The 14,894-nt window shown below is 34.6% G+C and overlaps 2 protein-coding genes and 1 long non-coding RNA gene across 4 annotated transcripts; all 3 read right to left on the bottom strand.

Annotated features, from left to right (window-relative positions):
* Positions 1-1,002: 1,002 nt before the first annotated feature.
* LOC111471535 lies at positions 1,003-3,403 on the bottom strand. 2 transcript variants are annotated; one of them, XR_002715209.1, is made up of 3 exons: positions 3,306-3,403; positions 3,006-3,158; positions 1,003-1,316 (listed from the first exon to the last, which is right to left on the bottom strand). It is a non-coding gene; the product is annotated as an uncharacterized LOC111471535 (long non-coding RNA). The 2 variants fall into 2 exon arrangements; XR_002715208.1 differs by having other exon boundaries at positions 3,010-3,158.
* An 826-nt stretch (positions 3,404-4,229) lies between these two features.
* LOC111471532 (cucumisin-like) lies at positions 4,230-8,543 on the bottom strand. The gene is made up of 10 exons (XM_023117247.1): positions 8,457-8,543; positions 8,287-8,375; positions 7,954-8,048; positions 7,505-7,751; positions 6,889-7,402; positions 6,703-6,806; positions 6,112-6,333; positions 5,919-6,030; positions 5,607-5,820; positions 4,230-4,783 (listed from the first exon to the last, which is right to left on the bottom strand). The coding sequence occupies exons 1-10, from the start codon at positions 8,541-8,543 to the stop codon at positions 4,251-4,253; spliced, it is 2,217 nt and encodes a 738-aa protein (XP_022973015.1). The 3' UTR covers positions 4,230-4,250.
* Positions 8,544-10,056: 1,513 nt separating this feature from the next.
* On the bottom strand, positions 10,057-13,641 carry LOC111471533 (VAN3-binding protein-like). The gene is made up of 6 exons (XM_023117248.1): positions 12,913-13,641; positions 12,080-12,443; positions 10,925-11,101; positions 10,601-10,650; positions 10,467-10,524; positions 10,057-10,376 (listed from the first exon to the last, which is right to left on the bottom strand). Exons 1-6 carry the CDS (start codon positions 13,150-13,152, stop codon positions 10,141-10,143), a joined length of 1,125 nt encoding a protein of 374 aa, XP_022973016.1. The 5' UTR covers positions 13,153-13,641; the 3' UTR covers positions 10,057-10,140.
* Positions 13,642-14,894: the final 1,253 nt, after the last annotated feature.

Genomic DNA, 14,894 nt, shown 5'->3' with positions numbered 1-14,894 from the left:
GGTTTGGCTGTTATGATATGAGATAGAGAAGTTGACAATTGACATGCAAAATCGAGAAAGAAACTTATTCACTAAAATTATTATAGAAAGGAACCTTATTCATAAAATTTTTATATGAAAGAGCCAAAATGATTTAATGTTTTAACTTAGAGAAAACTTTTTATGAACAAACTATTTTAGACGTAATGCTTGATTTTACATAGTTTCATATATTGATTTTGACAAATGAATAAATTCACTATTGATTTTGACAAATACATTCGCTTATTCATAGATCGAAAGATTAAAGATTCGAATCTTTCACTCAACATATTAATATTTAGTTAATCTACCCTCAATAATGTTTTATTTGATGATAGTTTTTCCTGAAACTTTGCAAAATAGTTATAATAATGCATATTAACAAAATACAAAGTGTGAAACTAGACTGATTAGGTACATTTAAGTATTTACTAAAATAGAACCAGTGGTTTAACTTTATAACTAGATAAAAAAAAGCTTATGAATAATGAAGAAGCTTAGTGGTTAATTTATTGATAATCCCATCATAAAAAAAAAAAAAAAACGAAATAGTGAAATTGACCCTAAAGATCTAATAGGTCATGTTTAGAAGTGATTTTGAAACGAGTCTAAATTATATATATCACATCACAACATACGTTTGATCATTCAATATCAAATAAATGTCGTGTTTAAACATAAAAAATCCAACGTTAAATTAATTTTTAGTGACTAAATACATGTTTTAAAATTATTTTGAAACATAAAAAAGTAATTTTTACTCTTTCGAACATGCCCTTACATGCAGTGGCGTATCAAGTATCATCATGACAAGTGATAAAATTTGGTTTGCTTGTTGAGTTCATTGGTTACTTTGGTGTCCAATCCTTGCACATGGCGGCTTTCAATTGGAAATTAGTAGCAATAAAATGTTGATCAAAGTCATAATCGACTAAACCTAAAGCTTTCAATTCAAAGTCACTGGGAGGAAAGATAACCATAGGAGACCAACAAAGAGTACTTTCATGCCTTTGTGGTTGTATCTCAATAATACTAAATGTTGGTCAACTGTAATCACACATAACTCCAACAATACAAATGACAAGATGCAGTTGTATGCCATTGATTTCAAGAAAAAGCAACGATGAAATGCATTGCTTAAGGTCAATAATTGGGCCATAATCGTGTCGGTTTCAACAGAAATTTTAAATCTCAATGCATTTACATTACCCTGTGAATAGCATCCTCCATTAGCTGAGCCCAAAACTGAAGTAGAAGTGTCTCTTCCTCTATGCAACTAAATCAAAACTTTGATCCTGAAATTCCAAATTGCAGTATTCCCATTAGAGTTACTCATAATAAAGCATCAATGTACTACAAAAGACTATACTCGTAACTCGTTAGTTGTTCCTATCTATGATCCGCTTACACACGCATACAGGTCCTTACACTGCCCTTCTTTAAATTACAGTTCCGTCCTTTCATTAAACTTATCGAAAGTTATACCTATGAATCCTGTAACCTTTACATGGATAGCTCTGAAATGGTACAGATAGGAGAGGAGTATCTTAGTCCTATATGCTTGAAGAAATATGGAATAATCTTCCTACGTCCAACTCACAGGATAATCTTCTTCCCTAAAAAAAATCCAAGATGATGCTCCTCCATAAAGAAAAACGGGAATTTTATCTTTACGAGCTATGAAAAGCCTACATTAATTACATATACAACGTGTATGTAAAATCTCCAATGAAGTTCAACTCAGAAACCAAAAAAGGGCTACAAGGACTAATATTTCAGAAGGAAAAAGGAATTAGGAGTACAATGGAAATAAACAAAGAACAAGGGGGGCATCACCAAATAAATAGTTCATTTCACCCTAAAAATAGAGATATAGAAAAGTGTTTAACCGATGGAAGTTCCTATACATATTTCACTTTCTGAGTAGCTCTGTTTCAAGATTCATCATAAAAGCACAACTAGTACTTCATATTCCTTCACATATTATTACATTTTGCATATTGAATGTTCCAATAAACACTCCCCAACCACTTATAAGTAAGATGAAAATCCCATGCACACTGCCCCTCCATCTATTGCTTCCTACTCTTAAACATTGCCTTTCCAACACGAGAGCATGGCTAACAATGGAGGTAACAGCAGATGATGAACTTGTGTAGTACAGGGAAGTGAGGGAAAAGAGGATACAGCGAGGTCGAAGGGAAGGAGAAGATGATGTTCTGTTTGAGGTAGTTTTAATTTCGAAAAAGAAGTTCAAAGATTTGTAAGTCAAATGATTAAATGCATCCCGAAACTTTCAACATGTGCCAATTCAAATGATATCCAAAACACAAATACTAATTCACAATATCCTGGCCATCCAAAACACTAATTTAGTTGCTAAAAAATATCTCACCCGCCGTCTACCTCCATCCAGAAAACTCGTTTTGGTCCATATGATCATTTGCCAGATTTCTGACATTTCCACGAGAAGTTCAAGAAGAGAGCCTAAACAAAAGGAACCATAGAGGTAAGGAAACAATGAGTTCCTACGCTAGAGCCAATTATTTTTGCTTGCTTATTATAATCACTCTTTTCTCAACAAGCCTAAGAAATAATTCACCGCACAACGAGAAATTCCCTTCCATCTTTTAGACAGAAATCCAACCAAAACCTCATTTGGAAATTACAAGGTGCATCAGACCGCATAATCCTAATAACCAACACTAGAAGTAAATGTTCAACTACCATTTGTACCCAACTCCGATTTCTTCCTATAAAAACCGAGCTCCGAAAGTCCATAAGTCAGGTCAAAGCGATTAGAACAATGAAAGAACAAATCCAATTTCATATAAGAAAACAGGAAGAAGACCTTGATTTCCAGTCATAAACAGATCACAGGAATGATAAAATTATACAGATAACGCGAAAGATCAAGAAGAAAGAACTAATTAACAAAAAAGCGAAAAGGAAGAATCGAAACCAAGTAAATTTCATAGGCACACCTACGTCTGTTTGGAGTAAGAAGAAGAAGAAGAACCACGCTTGTTCCGGAACACCATATATCCGAGGGGCAATACAACTCCGATCATCATTATAACGGCCCCAATTATGTATCGCAGTGGACCGGGTGGTTCCACTTCAATGAACGTCGTGAACTGCGACCAACGAAACCATCTTCCCGGATCAGAAACTCACAAATTCCATTGCATAAGAAAACAAAATGAATATAGAAAGAAGAACCCTAGAATTTGAGATTCAGTTGATGTTCTACGAGATCTGATCTTAAAGTTGGAGAGACTTACAGGCATTTGTCGAACACAGAGCGAGAGAACCGCAGGAGGTGGAAGCCAGGGATCTTAGTAAAAGACGGGGAGGGGGATGATCACCAACCGGTTTATTCAGTTTATTTATTTATTTATTATTTATTATTTAAAAGTATTTTTTCAAATAATATTTTTGACCATTTATTTATTTATTTATTGCTCACCCTAAAATCGAATAAATTGAAAATAGTTAAATTTCTCGCCATTAATTTTTTTTTCCGATTTTTAGACAAAAAAATAAAAATAAAATAAAAATAAAAATAAAAATAAATAATAAAAATAAAAATAAAATAAAGTAAAAAACTTTATATTTTGATATGTTATATATTATTGTCAGTCTTACGATTTTAAAACGTGTTTATAATTTTAAAACGTGTCTATTAAGCAGAAGTTTTCATCCCTTATATAAGAAATGATCCACCCTTGAGTTTAGTGTCCTCGCTGGCACACCGTCTGATGTCTGGTTCTGATATCATTTGTATCTAGCATACATATCGTTGTCAATCTCACCGTTTTAAAACATGTCTGCTAGAGAGAGGTTTCCACATCCTTATAAGAAATGATAAATTCATTAGGGCTAGCGCCCTTGCTAGCATACTTCGTGATGTCTGGCTCTGATACTATTTTTAACAACCCAAGTCCACTGCTAAATATTGTCCGTTTTGGCTCGTTACATATCACCATCAACCTCACGATTAGAGAAGTTTCCACACCCTTATAAAGAATGCTTCGTTATCCTCTCCAACCAACGCGGGATCTCATACATTATTATTATAATTATTATTAATAAACCATCTAGGATCATCACAAATTTAATGATATATTGTTTTAATGTCTAACCACCTTCACTCAGAATATCATCAACATAAATTAATTTATTAATAATTTAAAATTTTATGCCACAAGAATAATACAATAATGAATTTAATTAAAGGTATTAGGATCAAAGACAACTATAGGACTCTTCACATTATGTTGGCCATCATCCCACACCAATGAAGCCGACGCAATGCCCCTACTAATGCTTCCTTCAATCGTAAGCTCAAAGCTCAGCTCCTCTCCCAAGGCCTTGAACGAAAGAACAGAAGGATTTAGTGTAATTTTAAGCCCCGAAGGACCCGAAACTATGGCTTTATATGTCGAATTCGCTGACCCAACATTTGTGACCCGTCTTCTATAAACTTGGCTGATCGAGGTTGACATAGGCGTGGAAAGAGCAAATGAAGGATAGTTTAGATCGAAAACTAGGTCGAAATCGCCTCGAGAACACGAGCTATTATCCCCAGAAACTTGCTGGACCAACTTGGTGCTGTAACCTTGACCACAAAGAAACCTTACATAGTCGATCTCAGTGGCGTTGTAGATCAGTCCGGGATTCACTGCGCCTAAAGGGTTTATATGGCCTGAGCCATATGCAAATTCTGCATCTGGGTTGAGGTCAGCTCTCATGGGAAATGCTGCATTCGTAAATTCATTGGGTTAGTAATCTATAGCTTAAATTAATCGCGTTAATAATCTATAGAAATTGTTAAAATGAGTGCACACTTAGAGATATTAATTTGTTTTGTAGGACCAATCTTGAAGGAAGAGGAGAATCTCCATTTAAATGGGGGAGAGAGTGGAGAGAGATTTTTACCCGTTAGCTAAACAGGGCCGAGGATAGTGATTATATTCTCCATCCCCGAACTCGCCCCAAACCCCGCCTAAATCCCTATCCTACCACATTATATGTATTTGAAGTGTGGAAGTGTGGAAGTGTGATATCCCACATTGGTTGGGGAAGAGAGCAAATATTTTATAAGGGTGTTGAAACCTTCCCTCAACCGATGTTTAATGGCGAAGCCCAAAAACCTTGAGGGAAAGCCTAGAAAGAAAAGCCTAAAGAGGACAGTATCCGGATGAATACTGGTTCTGCTGTATAATTCTGAAAGATGCCTTAATGCCTTGAGGGGAAGTCCGAAAAGGAAAAACCCAAAGAGGATAATGGCTTGGGCCATTACAAATGGTATCAGACACGAGGCGGTGTGCCAGTAAGGACGCTGGGCCCAAGGGGGTGGATTTGACGGGGTCTCACGTCTATGGGAGAAAGAAGGATTGAAGGAGATTGGGGAGGAGAATGAAACCCCCTTTATAAGAGAAAGCCCAAAGAGGAAATTATGTCCGGATCTCCGTAAAAATAAATAGACAATTTTGTAGGAACCTGAAATGAAATAACAAGAGGAGACTGGGAACATGAAAAGCTTTGCAAGATAGCTACGAGTCAAGTGTTGGTGTTAATACCTGTGGTCATAAGTGCGGATTTGAGGGCAGCGGGAGACCAAGAAGGGTGAAACGACTTAACATAAGCAGCAACAGCGGTAGCATGTGGGCAAGACATTGAAGTCCCTGAAATGATATTAAAAAGGAGTTGTCTGGTATCTTCTTCAGCTCCTGAAGGTGGGCCTAGAGGCGTCCATGCGGCTAGAATTTCAACGCCTGGACCACTCAAATCTGGCTGCAATGCCACAACAAACAACTCAATAATAATAATAATAATAATAATAATAATCAAGATTAGAGAGTGATTAAGTTTATGATTATGAGGCTAATCACCTTGAGAATGTCTGGGGTTATTGGATTTGGACCTCTCGAAGAGAAGGATGCAACAAAAGGGGTTGCTTTATACTTCCCTTCAGTGCTTTTTAAAATAGTAGCCGTTGGAAGGCTGTAAATAATGATGTAGTTAATTAGTGTTAAGTAATGGTAATTAATGGAGATTAAAAGTAAAAAAGATTGGATTAATTACCTTGTTAAATTGGCATAAGAAGAAATGAGAGCTCCTTGTTGTGTGCCAAGATGGGAGGCAGGTAAAGGGAAAGGGAATGTCAGATCCTTTGGACGATTGTCTTGCATTATAATTCCGATTGCACCTTCTAAAAATATCGTTTTTTTCGGTGATACGAAATGATCACAAAGGACAATTTTACCCTTCACCAAATCACTATCCACCGAGTTTCTCAAACAAAATCTATTTCACCCAAAAAAAAAAAAAAAACCCGTCAAAACTCAACTCGAGCATATCTCAATTCTATTTCTCAAACAAGAAAATATTCTAAAATATACCGGGTTTGAAAGCTCGTGTTATTTTCTCACAGTTTAACCGTGATTTTAATATTTCTTGACTGAATCGTACTCTTATCTTTATTTCATAAAGAAAAATAAGTTTCAAATGGTTAGATCTGGGATTGTAGAATAAATTAATTCATCGAGTTGATGATAAAATATACCGACGTTTCATGTGATTCGGTGAGACATATGCTTCTCCCAGTTTTTTTGAAAAAAAAAAAATTATTATATAAAAGCCATAATTATAAACTATATATATAATTAATAGTACCTCGAGATGGATCCATTAAAGCCAGCACTAACATTAGGAATATTTCCCGCATACACCAATGGATATTGTGTTCCATTTAAATCAAATGTATTGATCGTGACTCCCTGTCATAAAGATATAAAAAAATTATATTCAAGTTCATAAAATTTGATCGAAAAGTATATTATATATATATATATGACCTACATCGAAGCTTCTTCCATCTCCAAGTTGAACTTTAGACAAAAATCTCCTATCAGTAGTACTAGCGGCTACCGAAAGAGACCAGGGCGAGAAGTTTCTAATAGTGAAAGGTTTCCAACCATCGTTACCGGCCGACATCGATGTAAGGATTCCATTCTTCATTGCATGGAATGCTCCAATAGCTATGGAGTCGTTGAAGTAATTATTTGGCGTATGTCCTCCGACCGAGAAAGAGATGATATCAACCCCATCGGCAATGGCATCATCGAATGCGGCAAGAATATCAGCGTCAGAACAACCGTCAGACCAACATATTTTGTAGGAAGCGATTCGTGCTGATGGGACTCCTCCCCTTGCGGTGCCAGTGCCAAGACCAAGCATACTCGCTTGCCTTACCAACCCGCCTGCTACTGTTGATGCCGTATGTGTCCCATGGCCATTTGAATCTATTGGACCTTGGATATCGCCTATTGCATAATTACCACTGGTGCGATATGATCGAGCTCCAATGATTTTACTACGTAGCAAATCCAATATCATATTAGGCTTGATGAATACTAAATTTGTGAAAAATAAAAAAAAAAAATCATTTGAGAAAAATATATATAATTGAACGTACTTATTACACGAGAAATTGAGTGAGGTTTCACAACTACCCTTCCACTTGGGTGGCGGCGGACCATATCCTTCATCGAGGAAACTAGGTGATTCTGGCCAAATCCCCGTGTCTAGTACTCCAACAATGATATCACTTTCTACTAATGGAACTCGACTGACTTGTTGAGACAGTCCCATGAAGTCCCATGATCTTGTCGTGTGGAGTTGTTTCTTTCCATTTGGAAAAACCGAGATTACACCCTTCATTTCTGAAATTAAAAAAAAAATTTATATAATTTTTTCGGAGAGAATCAAAAGTGTATATATTATGATATTTTTGAGACCCGACATGGAAAATGTTCAACCATATTGTTTAAACATATTGCATTATATTTTTAGCTCACGAGAAATTTTCTCTCATTCCCCCTACAGAAAAAAAAAAAAACATATTTTTGGTTCTTATGAACGTACCTGAAACTTTTTGGACTTCATCTTCAGTCAGCTTTACGACAAAGCCATTAAAACTTTTCTTATAGCTATGGAGTAAAGAGCCTCGAGTGAAACTACTGAAATAAAGTTTATTTTTATTTGTCAGTATATTTTTCAACTATATTACCTAATTTATTAAATTTTAAATTTTAAAAAGGATATAATAGATTAATAAGTTTCACAACCTTTAAAACTCAACTAATTATTCAATATTTTTAAAAAATTAAAATAATTATTTGATACAATTAGATATTTTTTTCAGACTCAAACACGAACGTTCATCGACTAGACTCATAATTTAACCTAAACAATCACCTGCCGATGGCTTCTTCTAGCATTCTCTCGTGATGAGATCGAGTCGAAACTCGGTCTTTTGGATGACTTCCCATGTACACAATATATGTCTGTAAATTGAAAAACGACATATTAGACAAAAAAAAAAATACATGACGAAAATTAAAATTTAGAGATAAAATTAGAGTTACCGTTCTATTATCATGTTCAGAATTTGAGGCGAAAAACAGGAGAGAAAGGAAAAACGCGAGGAAGAGAAGCCTTGAAAGAGAAGACATTGAATAATATTTGTTTTGATATTAAGGCATGAAAGGATATGGAAAGCTATTTATACACCAAAATTTGATTGAAACTTGTGAGGAAAAAAGAACCAATTATTTGAAAATGTCAACAAAAGTATTAATGATTTTTATTTCTTGGTCTTCAAATTAATCAACAATTGAAATAAAATATATGGGAGACGCCTTTTCTCCTTTGGCTTGTATTTAATGAGTCAAATTAATAAATTATATTTAGGTTCGTATAATAGGTCGAGAAATGCATTTGCGTATATGTATCATGACTATTGTGACCTAAATTCATGATAATTTCTTCGACTTTTCTTTTTCGGGTAGAGTTGGATGAATAGTATTTTTCTACACACGGTCCACACACATACATTGGACCCACTAGACGAGCTCATTAATGTACTGTAACACAGCCCAAACCCACTACTAGCAAATATTATCCTCTTCGATCCGTTACGTATCGTCATTAGTCTCACAATTTTAAAACGTGTCTGCTAGGGAGAGATTTTCATACCCTTATAAAGAATGTTTTGTTCCTTTCTTCAACTGATGCGGGATCTTACAATCCACCCCTTTTGAGGCCCAGCATCCTTGTTGACGCTCGTTCTCCTCTCCAATCGATGTGGGATCTCACATGTACCTTTTAAGTCTGATTACAAATAAACATACGTCCACACGTTCAAACTCGATCCAATGTTTCTATCTTTTCGTGAGTTGATCATCGCCTATACTAACATTTCATTCATTTGAACAATTTATCTTAGAACCTATTTATGAGACCGATATAACTTAATTATCTTAAAATCATCCATAAATAGTAAGAAATATTATCAGTCGAGCTAAAATTGATCTATACCGATTTTAATTGAGTCTAAAACACTAAAAAACGTTCTAAAACAAAGCTAATAAAATAGTAATTTATGAGACGGAGTTTTTATTATAAAATTCAACCTCGAGAATTTTCAATATAATAAATGATAAGTTTGAGAATTTCAAAATTTTAAAGAGCAACTTGAAAATTGCCTTATTTGAATGATATAGAAGTCATTTAGCACGTTTAATTGATTTTTATTTATCTATAATATTTTAATTACTTCTAGATAAAATAAAATACTTACTTCTTTGACCGCCAAATGGTATCTATTTTTTGCTCTTTAAAATAATAACAGACAATAAAAATATTTTTTTTTTAGTTTTATTTTTTTAAAAATATAAATTTATTCAAAAAATATTCTTAATTTATTTTGATCAATAATTCTATAAGAAACTTAACTAATAATACAAAAAAAAAAAAAAAAAAAAAAAAAAAAAAAAAAAAAAAAAAAAAAAAAAAAAAAAAAAAAAAAAAAAAAAAAAAAAAAAAAAAAAAAAAAAAAAAAAAAAAAAAAAAAAAAAAAAAAAAAAAAAAAAAAAAAAAAAAAAAAAAAAAAAAAAAAAAAAAAAAAATTATAATGTTTAATAAAATGTCATTTAATTTTTTTATTGAACATATTATAGTCTCTAGACCTCGATCGTTATACACACATACATAACTTTGGTACTATAGCTCATGTTTATTGATTTGTACATATGTGTTCGAACAAGTGATTTACATACTCTTATTGAAACTCAAAATCTGTAACGACCTCGTTGTTTCGATGCAGTTAACTCGATGAAGAAGGCTTTGAATCCCTTGAACCCAGCTCTGTTTATGGATCTTGTTCTTGCATTTGAACTCCAAAAGACCTTGCGCGGTTTTCAAGCCGAAATAGACCTCGTTCAATATGTCTCTCTTTCTTACGTATGGCCATGAAGATGTTTCGTCGCAGAGCCCGTAAACAACACCTAGAATAGGACAGAAGCACAGTTAAGACGAGTTGTTTTCTGAGACGACGAATAGGATTGAAGAAAGTAATGATGATATTAGATGCATACATTTGTTTTTCTTGGAAAAAGTCCCTCCAACGTGCTTGCTTTTGATCGATGCTACAACCTGAAACCATAGTTGATATGTTCTTAACAACAATTTGGATCATAATTCTACTTTTTATTACGCAGTTTCTCAGCACCTGAGATTTCTTGTTGATGTAGACAGATACTTCCTTCCATCGCAGGGTTCCTGTTAGTACAACGAGAAGTGATTCAGAATGAGCAGCTCAACCAGTGACATATCATTAAAGTTTTGTTATCATCCAGAGTGATTGATGTTTAAATAAATCAGCTAAGAAGAACAGACACTTTAGTTTGGCTAGCAAGCTTATGTTCGACGCGTGTCGGACATTTGAACGCTCCGACACTTATTGGACATGTGTTAGAGACTTGTTAGCGCAATATATCCATCTTCGAGTAAGAATGTAAGAAAAATTGAACTTTGTGAAGAAAGCAAGCTGTACCTTTCCGTGTAAACTGCAGCAATTCACCCACACAGGGAAGCTCCCGCTCCTCCATATGGCTACTAAAAGCAGTAGCCCATTGATTCTGAGCCATTATCCTATCATAAGGACTCACAGAAGCAATTTTCCGGCCTTCCTTCAGTAATCTCGATCTGAAAGCAGCTTCTCCTCGCAAAGCTGGATTAGTAGTAAAAAAACAATACAGCATTAACTAAGATCCAAATATGCTTTCTTCCATGAGCTTAAACGGTGTCGAGGATTGTTTGGAGGGAGTCCTACGTTGGCTAATTTAGGGAATAATCATGAGTTCATAAGTAAGGAACACATCTCCATGGGTACGAGAGGCCTTTTGGGAAAACCTAAAGCAAAGTCATAAGAGCTTATGCTCAAAGTGAATAATATCGTACCATTGTGGAGAGAGTCATGGTTCCTAATATGGCATCAAAGTCATGCCTTTAACATAACTTAGCCATGTAATAGAATCTTCAAATGTCGAACAAAGAAGTTTTGAACCTTGAAGGTGCAGTCAAAAGTGACTCAAGTGTCGAAAAAATGGTGTACTTTGTTTGAGGACTCTAGAGAAGGAGTCGAGCCTCGATTAAGGGGAGGTTATTTGAGGGCTCCATAGGCCTCAGGGGAGGCTCTATAGTGTACTTTGTTCGAGAGGAGGATTGTTGGGAGGGAATTCCACATTGACTAATTTAGGGAATGATCATGAGTTTATAAGTAAGGAATACATCTCCATTGGTATGAGGCCTTTTGGGGAAGCCCAAAGCAAAGCCACGAGAGTTTATGTTCAAAGTAGACAATATCGTACCATTGTAGAGAGTCGTGGTTCCTAATATGGTATCAGAGTCATGTCCTTAATTTAGCCAAGTCAATAGAACCCTCAAATGTCGAACAAAGAAGTTGTGAGTCTCAAAGGCGTATTTAAAGTGGCTCAAGTGTCGAACAAAGGGTGTACTTTGTTCGAGAACTCTAGAGAAGGAGTCGAGCCTCAAATAAGGAGAGACTTTTCGAGGGCTCTATAGGCCTCGAGGGAGGTTTCTCCTCGCAAAGCCAGCTTTGCTCAAAATGGACAATATCATATCATTGTGAAGAGTTGGGTTTCCTAACAATCTGCTATTGAGAAGCAAAAAAAGATAGAACAAGTGCCTGTGGCAGCCGCAGCTGTTAAGGTCATGAGGTCGCCCGGGCTCTGAACATCAACTGCCGAGCTGATAACCGAACTGACCTGCTCATGGTCAGCGCCAGAGAATTCAGCCATCTCTATGCAATGTGATGCCAAAATCTCAGTAGCTGAGACCAGAGCCATGCCCATTTTGGAATCAGACTTCTCTGCTGCGGTCACGGCAGCCAAGGCTGCAGCAAGTGCTGTCACAGATAAAGCAGAATGAACTCTAGCATTTTCAATTCTTGCCCTGTCCTTTTTGACAATGCTATTACCAGCCTCTTTGTGGGGAAACTGAAACCATTTTCCAAATGATCCTACCCTCCAAGCACTCACAATCTTTCCTGGCTGTAAAAAGAAATAGAACAAACACTCAGCACAACACAACACCAGAGCTGAAAATCACTTAACTTAGCCATGAATAAACTTGCCACGAATACGAAAAAAATGGTGTAACAGCCTAAACGCACGACTAGTAGATATGTCTTTTTTGGATTTTTCCTTTCAAGTTTTCCTTCAAAGATTTTAAAATGCGTCTATAGGGAGAGATTTCCACACCCTTATAAAGAATGTTTCATTCTCCTCCCCATTCTCCCCAACCGATGTGGGTTTTCACAATCCACCTTCTTTCAGGGCCCAAAACTTTGAGATCTCACATCGGTTGGAGAGAAGAACGAAAAACGAAGCATTCTTTATAAGGGTGTGAAAACTTCTCCTTATCAGACACATTTTAAAAGCCTTAAGGAGAAGTCCGAAAGGGAAAGCTCAAAGAATACACTATCTACTTGCGTGAGCTTGGACCGTTACAAACGCTTACAAGTTGTGGGGCAACAATGGCCTCGGGAACTGTGATGGGGCTCCTTTCAATGTGAAGTGGCTTCTGCTTTTGAGCAAGAGCTTTTGTAATCTCAGAAGCTGAGAGACTCCAAGTCCTTGCCAAGAACTCCATAGGCTCTCGTGGAGTTTGAGGCTGAGGAATTGAAGGCAAAGAAGACACCATTTTTAGCTCCTCATCTTCCTCCATACTCTTTAGCCCATATATGTAACCCTTTTCCATTCCCCCCCCCCCCCAAAAAAAAAAAAACCCAAATACTTTCCACAAGAGTACAATCAAACAGCCGTGTTTTTCAAGACAAAAAACGTCTTTTCCAAGAACAATTCCCTCAGCGGCATTTTCACAAACACCTTAAATACCTAGAAACATACAGACAAGACGAGATTCAAATTCACATTCCAAAGGCCTCGTGCTTTGAACTACCACAAAATCAGATTGGGTTTCAACCAAAAAGCAATCAGAAACAGAGAAACGGATAGAAATTCACGAAGCTCGAAATGGAGAAAATATTAATTTAAAAAACACCATGCATTAGCGTCGTCCTGAATCGACGGAAGCTGCTTCTCAACACTCGGGCAAGCAGGTGACCCTTCCATTTCAAAATTGGGAACAGACCCAGATGATTCATCAATGAAACATTTCGCCTTGTATTTGTATTGAGGAACAAAGTTTAGGCGCATTCACTGTTCCCTCTCAACTCTCAAAAAAATCTAAAATATCCTTAAATGTTAAAAAATATGATTGAATTGGTATGAAAAATATATTTTTTTGAGTTATTTCTATATTTAAAAAAATACCTATAAAATTTTAAAAATAATAATAACATCTTCTACTTTTATAAATAAAAATTTAAGCATTTTTTTATTTATGAAAATTTTATTTATTTTTTAAAAGAAATAATGTATAAATTTAATAATCGAAGATTTTCAAGAACGATCGAGCCACTTGCACATTCATAATTATTGAGCTACTCAGCAGAAAAAGAAAAAAATTATTATTTTAACATTACAGAGTGGAAAATCGAGCTATCGACTTTTGAAATAATAATTAATTTATATTTTATCTATTGAATTGAATAGAGACAATTTTGTCCTCATTCGATTTTTGTTTTATTTTAAAATTTTAAAAAATATGCATGTTTGATAATGTTATTTATTTTTCTTATCATATGTTAATAAGCTAAAAGTTTAGATATTTATATAAGATATTTTAAATATATAGATTTATAACATAACCACAACAAATAAATAAATAATGAATTAAAAAAAAGGGGATTTAATAAATGAAAAAATGGTCACATTTTTTTTATTTATCATTTTTCAATATAGAAAATAAAAATTAAAAATGAAGACAAACGGTTGTGGCATCCGTTGTGGAGCTCAGAAAAAAGCGTTAGAAAGTGAGCTGTCGGTAAAATTACAGAAATCCATGCAATGACGGTGACCGGTTTGGACGGTGACCTTCCATTGCGCCCTTTTATTGTTTCTTCCTTTTACGTATTTTCCTTATGATTTATTCATTAAAGAATAAATATAATGCTTATTCTCTATGGATTCTTATTCTTCCAATTTTATCCTTTTAGATATTACATATGAACCTACGAGATATTTTGTATCGAAAATTATTATTATCTACCAAACATTTAATTCTTTTTTACTTAACAAAATTGATTAAATTTAAAAAAACGAACCACCAGTAAATTTTTACCAAAATTAATTATATTTGAATCAGTTTTATAAATATTTTATAAACATTTTAAGACTACCTAATTTTTTGAGTTTGGAAGTATTTATTAAAAATAAATAAATTAATATTGGATTAAAACAATGAACAATATTTAATATTTTTGTTTTTAAAAGTATTTATATGGTTTGAGAATTAGGTTAGTTTTTTTCATTTGGGTTAAGTTAAATTTTTGAAAAAAAAAAAAAAAAAATTCGATATGGTTTGTGGGTTGACATTTT

Source organism: Cucurbita maxima, unplaced genomic scaffold, assembly GCF_002738345.1.
Source record: "Cucurbita maxima cultivar Rimu unplaced genomic scaffold, Cmax_1.0 Cma_Scf00053, whole genome shotgun sequence".
In the NCBI taxonomy this organism is placed as follows: Eukaryota; Viridiplantae; Streptophyta; class Magnoliopsida; order Cucurbitales; family Cucurbitaceae; genus Cucurbita; species Cucurbita maxima.
Note: the sequence above shows the minus strand (reverse complement) of the source record. Positions and strands in the feature narration are given on the sequence as shown.